Source organism: Rhea pennata, chromosome 21 (genome assembly GCF_028389875.1).
Source record: "Rhea pennata isolate bPtePen1 chromosome 21, bPtePen1.pri, whole genome shotgun sequence".
Lineage (NCBI taxonomy): Eukaryota > Metazoa > Chordata > Aves > Rheiformes > Rheidae > Rhea > Rhea pennata.
The window spans coordinates 1,803,019-1,808,533 of NC_084683.1; the positions used below are offsets into that span (position 1 = coordinate 1,803,019).

The 5,515-nt window shown below is 55.6% G+C and overlaps 1 protein-coding gene across 1 annotated transcript; it reads left to right on the forward strand.

Annotated features, from left to right (window-relative positions):
- Positions 1-1,516: 1,516 nt before the first annotated feature.
- Positions 1,517-4,244, forward strand: LOC134149764 (C-signal-like). Its single transcript, XM_062592975.1, has 6 exons — positions 1,517-1,663; positions 2,160-2,211; positions 2,630-2,817; positions 3,172-3,330; positions 3,704-3,823; positions 4,131-4,244. Exons 1-6 carry the CDS (start codon positions 1,517-1,519, stop codon positions 4,242-4,244), a joined length of 780 nt encoding a protein of 259 aa, XP_062448959.1.
- The last annotated feature ends 1,271 nt before the right edge of the window (positions 4,245-5,515 follow it).

The following is a 5,515-nucleotide window of genomic DNA, read 5'->3' on the forward strand; positions in this document are numbered from 1 at the left end:
AAAAGGATTCGAAACCAAAGATAGGGTATTAAGACATGGAATCACTGGAGAAGAAAACAAAAGAGAGAAAAAGATTAAGTGAACTCCGATTAGTAACAATAGGAAACAAAAGTGTATGGGGGAAATTTGCATTAGCTGAAGTATCTCCAGCATGTTTGCTGGGAAGAGATCTTTTGCAAACCCTGGATGTCGAATTGTGTTTATCACCCAATGAAACGGGTTCAATAATTATGGGGATGAGTGTGATTAAACCTAAGGTCCGATCCCCAGGGTGAAAGTACCCAAAGTGTTAAATGGAGTAAAAGCAGTACAGATGTTGACTTGCCAGCTTCAGCCCAACTTGGGATCTTGAAAACAAAGGGAGGAACCCCACTAGCAGTAAAACAGTATCCAGTTCCCCAAGAAGCCAGGAAAAGCATACAAAAATAAATAGACTGAGATATAGCTGGGGATTCTGAGAGTATGTGTGTTACCATATGATGCTTCCATACGCTTTGTAAAATAATAATAATAAAAGAATAAACTAGATAGAGCTGGAGATCCAGCATAGCCTTTGTGCAAGACTTGTGGACTATCAACCAACATATTTTGACTCCTCCTCCAGCGGCACCTGATCCTTCTGCAAACACTGTGTTGGGCTGGATATTTTACTGTGATCACTTAACTGCTGCATTTTTTTTTCATTCCAATAGATGAAGAGAGCTGGCCCTAATTTGCCTTACTTGGAAAGGACAGCCGTTAACACAGATGTGACTTCTGCAAGGGTTACTGGGTCTCTACCAAATTCGCTCAAATATTTAAAAAAAAAAGATTTGAAAGACATTGAGTTTCCTGATGGTTTGATTTTAATACAATATGCAGGTGATTTATTGATAATAAGCAAAATTCTGATGATTGTTTAACGGATACTATATATTTATGCACTGCATTAGCAACTAAAGGGCATTGTGCACCTCCATCTAAGCTCCAGCTGTGTTGTACAGAGGTGAAGTATTGAGGAGTCATTCTGAAGGAGGGACAGTGAATAATTAATCCAGAAGGAATAAAAGCCTTAGCTGAAGTTCCTCACAATTCCTGCTGCAGCTGCATCTGAAGGGCTTTGGAAACCAGCAGAAGGGGAACGCGTTCAACCTCCGACTGGTGTTACATGGGAAAGACCCAGAAATGCTGTGAAGCTGTCAGGCCCACCTGAGCCATGGGGCACCCTGCATCCCTTCCACTGGCTGCTCCCTCCCTCCTCCCTCAGCACACCTTCTCCTGGGCTCCTGCTTCACAGGGCCAAGGTCCTAGAGGTCAGTTTTGTGTGTTTGGGAAAGTTAAGTGACTTTTGGCCTTTGGAGCGATGAGGACTGGTGCCCAGGCAGGAACTGGGTCCTAGAGAGCTGGAGAGACTGTACCTAGAGCGAAGTCTTTGTGCAAGCCTGAGTGGGTGGGGTAGCAGTCGAACAGGCTATAAGTAGCATTAAGGATCTGAGTGAGCTAGGCAAGCTAGAGCAGAGGCAGTAGGAGCAGCACCATGGCAGGGCTTTGTGTCCACTCCGCTCTGGTCACTGGGGCCAATCGAGGAATCGGCCTGGGAATTGTCAAGCAGCTCCTGCAAACGCCAAACCCACCTGAGTGGGTCTTTGCAGCCTGCCGGGACCCCAAGGGAGAGCGAGCACAGGTGAGCCTCAGTGGAGCTGACTTTGCTGGGGGTTGGAAGCACAGGTCATCACATGCTGCCTGGGGGGGGCATGTTTGGGCCAGGAGAAGATTTGTAAGGGCTCAGATGGGAAGCTGCAACCCTGCACCGCAGTTGCCAGGGCACAGGGCAGCCCAGCTGGCACGGCCGTGCGACAAGCTGTGCATGGGGTGTGCAGAGAGGCTAGGGCTCCTGGAGGACAGGCAGGGAGCTCCTGGTACAGCCTGGCACTCATCTCCTCAAGGGCTAGAGGGAAAGGCTTGTGTCTGCAACAGGAGGGCAGAGGGTGAGGTAGTGGCATGTGATGTGTGCAGGAGGCATGGAGCCGTGTCCGGCTGGAGCAGGGCACCCAGGGTAGGCTGCTGGGCATGGGGCAGTGCAGGGACAGAGCAGGAGTGACAGTGGCTGTGCCTGGCACAGGCTGAGAGCTGACGTCTGCCCAGGTGTCCCTGCCTCTCTGTTGTGCCCTCTCTTGCAGGAGTTAGAGCATTTGGCCTCCAAGCACCCCAACCTGGTCATCATCCCACTTGGTAGGTGCTCCTGGCTGTGCCCCAAGGGTGAGGGGCCCTTGCCCAGGCTCCCCTCGTTAACCAGCACTGTCTGCTCCCACAGCCCAGCCACTCACCTGGCATGTTGTGTGCACTGCAGCAACCCAGTGAGAGGTGGGAGCGGTGCCAACAGTCCCAGCACGTAGTGGGGGAAGCAGGCTCACTGCTGTCACTCCTGCCCACAGCCTGTCTCCAGCCATGCCGGAGAGTCCTGCCTTCCTGCCTGCAGGGAGTGGCCCTGGGCTCCTCTCTCCTCTCGGGCCCCCTTTCTCCCACGTGCCCTGATTCCTGCCCCAGCACATCCCTGAGGGCACATGGGGCTCCTGTGCCCTCGCATCAGGCCGTCATGGGAGGCACAAAGGGAAGCAGGCGCTTACCTGGCTCTGTGTTGGCTCTGTAGAAGTCACCGACCCCGTCAGCATCCAGGCAGCTGCAGCCAGAGTCAGGGAGCACCTGAAGGGCTCTGGGCTGAACCTCCTCATCAACAATGCTGGGTTTGCAAAACCAAGCTCTTTGGAAACTGAGACTGTGGAGAACATGTCCCAGGTGTATGCCACCAACACAACTGGGCCCCTGCTGGTGAGCCAGGTGAGAACCCCCACCTGTGGCTTTGCAGCTCTGCTCCAGGGAACATTGCTTCCCCTTGCCTCCAGCTCCTGGAGCTGGGAGATCCCAGGCAGGTGGGAAGGGCTGAAGGGAAGGGCCTGCTCTCTGCTCCAGAGCCCAGTGGGCTCTCGTCTTGACAACAGCCTTGTATTCTCCAGCTCAGATGGGGAGTGCAAGGAGTCATGGGTCAGTGCCAAGGAGCAGGAACCTGGTGGTCTGAGGCTGCGAGAGCAGGAATCTGCTCATTGATTTGGTGCTGACGTGATGCAGTGTGGAAGGAGCAGTTCGAATCTCCTGAAGTGCATCTGCACAGGCCCTTCTTTCCTCTCGTTGCAGGCATTCCTGCCATTGCTGAAGAAGGCTGCCCAGGGAAGCTCGAGCTCTGAGCTGAGCTGCAGCAAGGCAGCCATCATCAACATGCCCAGCATTGTTGGCTCCATTGAGAAAATATGTTTCTGGGATAATGTGCAATATATCTCACACCGCTGCAGCAAGGTACTGCCACGCTGTGCTGGCACAGCATGAGCTCCCAAGCTTTTTATCTCCCAAACCCCCCTCAAGCCCTTTTGTGACTCCCCTCCCTCCCTCCTGCCATCTCTTTCCACTTGCAATGGTTCTCGGGAGTCCCTTTCTCCCTCCCACGGCACTCGCTTCCTTCCTCTCCATGCCAGGAGATGCTGTATGCCACTTCCCAGTGCCGTTCTCAGCTGTGCTGAGTGCCCATGCCTGGAGACTGTGGCAGCACTGTGTGTCGCAGGGAGCTCTGCTTGCCTGCCCTCCTCTGCCCCTGCCTTGGGGTCTGCACATGTTCCCTAGGGGAGGGCACTGTTTTCCTCCCCACGGTGATCCTTGTGGTGCCTCCTTGCAGGCTGCTCTGAACATGCTCACCAAGTGCCAGTCCTTGGGGTACCGGCAACACGGCATCCTCTGCGCTGCTCTCCACACTGGCTGGGTGCAAACGGACATGGGGAACTCAGCAGGACACAAGGTAGGATGTTTTCTGGGCAGGTCCAGAAGAACCTCTTTGTTCAGGAACCCAGAGCGTCCTGTGTACCGAACATCCTGAGAGCTGCGGGGCTCCAGTGGAGCTGTGTGGACAATGCTCGGAGCTTGTGGCACAGGAGGGAAGGAGAAGGCAGGCAGGAAGCCTTCCTGCAAAGTGCTGGTGTCTCTTCGCTTCACTCACCCCAGTGAGCTTCAAGCCACGGGCTCAGGGAGCTGTTGGCCAAAGCAGGAGCCTGCTCAGACCCTTAGAAGGCCTTGAGCACAAAGTTGTTTCTCCTCTGTCCCTGCAGCCCCCACTGACGGTGGACATGAGTGTACAAGGAGTGCTGAATGTGCTCTGCTCCCTCTCCGAGAAGGACACGGGGACTTTCCTGGACTGGGAAGGGAAAGCACTGCCCTGGTGAGACACCAGCACAGCATCATGCCCGGATCTTGGCATCAGGTCCCTTTGCTGCTGCACTGTGCTGTGCCCATGTCCTCAGTAAATCCGTGTGCATGAGCAGCAGTGCTACCGTGTCCATCTGTGACTGCAACCGGATGTGTGTGGGGGGTATGAACTTGCAGAGGGCAGCCTTCTTCCTAGGCAGGACTCCTTAGCGTTTTGTATAGCAGTGCCACCAGGCTAGCTCTCCTGACTCATGGCTGTGCATGGGGATCCCCATGAGTGACGGCCTGTGGGTTCTGTGGGAAGTTAACCTTGCTCTGGAAACATGGTCTCCAGGAAGCAAATTATCCAGGGGCAGGTGTCCCAGGCTGGTGCCCGTCTCTGAGGAGTTGGGTCACCCCAGGGGCTGTGGGGCCCACATGGGTGCTGAGGGGAGGCAGCACAGGGCTGGCAAAGACCCCGAGCAGCCATCGGGCTACCTTTCCCCCAGCTGGCTGTGCTCGCGTGCCACGTGGACACCACTCCGGCCTGGGATAGCTCAGTGGGGCTGGGGAGTCATGGGAACTCACGCGCCCTCTCCCCACATGGCACTGCAAAAGGGTTGCTCTACAGCAAACTGTGTTCTTCCTCCTGCATCCTCTCCCATGGGTCCGGAGCCCACCGGGAACTCCTGGTCTTAGTGACGCAAGATGGGACGCAAGGCACTCGCACAGCCAGGGTGCAGAGCAAGGAGAGCTGGCCTTCAGGCTCAGCCAGAAGCTACCAACCCATCAGGGAGCTCAGGGTGGCATGTCCTGTCCCTGTCTGGATGCTCTGCGGATGCAGCTCACCCAGGACATGGAGGCTGCTAGCTGAGGCGAGGGCTTGGGAATGGTGCCTAGGGCATGCCTAGCTGGACAAGGCTCCTGCAGGGAATAGGGGAGCTCTAGCCTGAGGACAGTGACCCCCAGCCCCTGGGAGGGCAGGAGGAAGGCTCAGTGCACGTGAAGCCACCCACTTCAGAGAGGGACTGAGCACATGCCCCAGGCATTGCTGGCAGCATGCATGTCGAGGGTGGAGAAGGGCTCCCAGCACGTCCCTGGGGGTCGCCAGTGGTTTGGGCCATGGTTGTGTAGGGACATGACAGCTCAGCTGGGTCCTCGCACTTCCCCTGGGGCCAGCTCTACAGTGACAGCCCAGGGCCAGTGAGACTTGGCCCCACGGTGACAGCCTGGGGCCAACCGGATCTGACTCCATGGTGACATATGGGGCTAACAGAGCCTGGCAACAGTCAGACCTCATGATGACAGC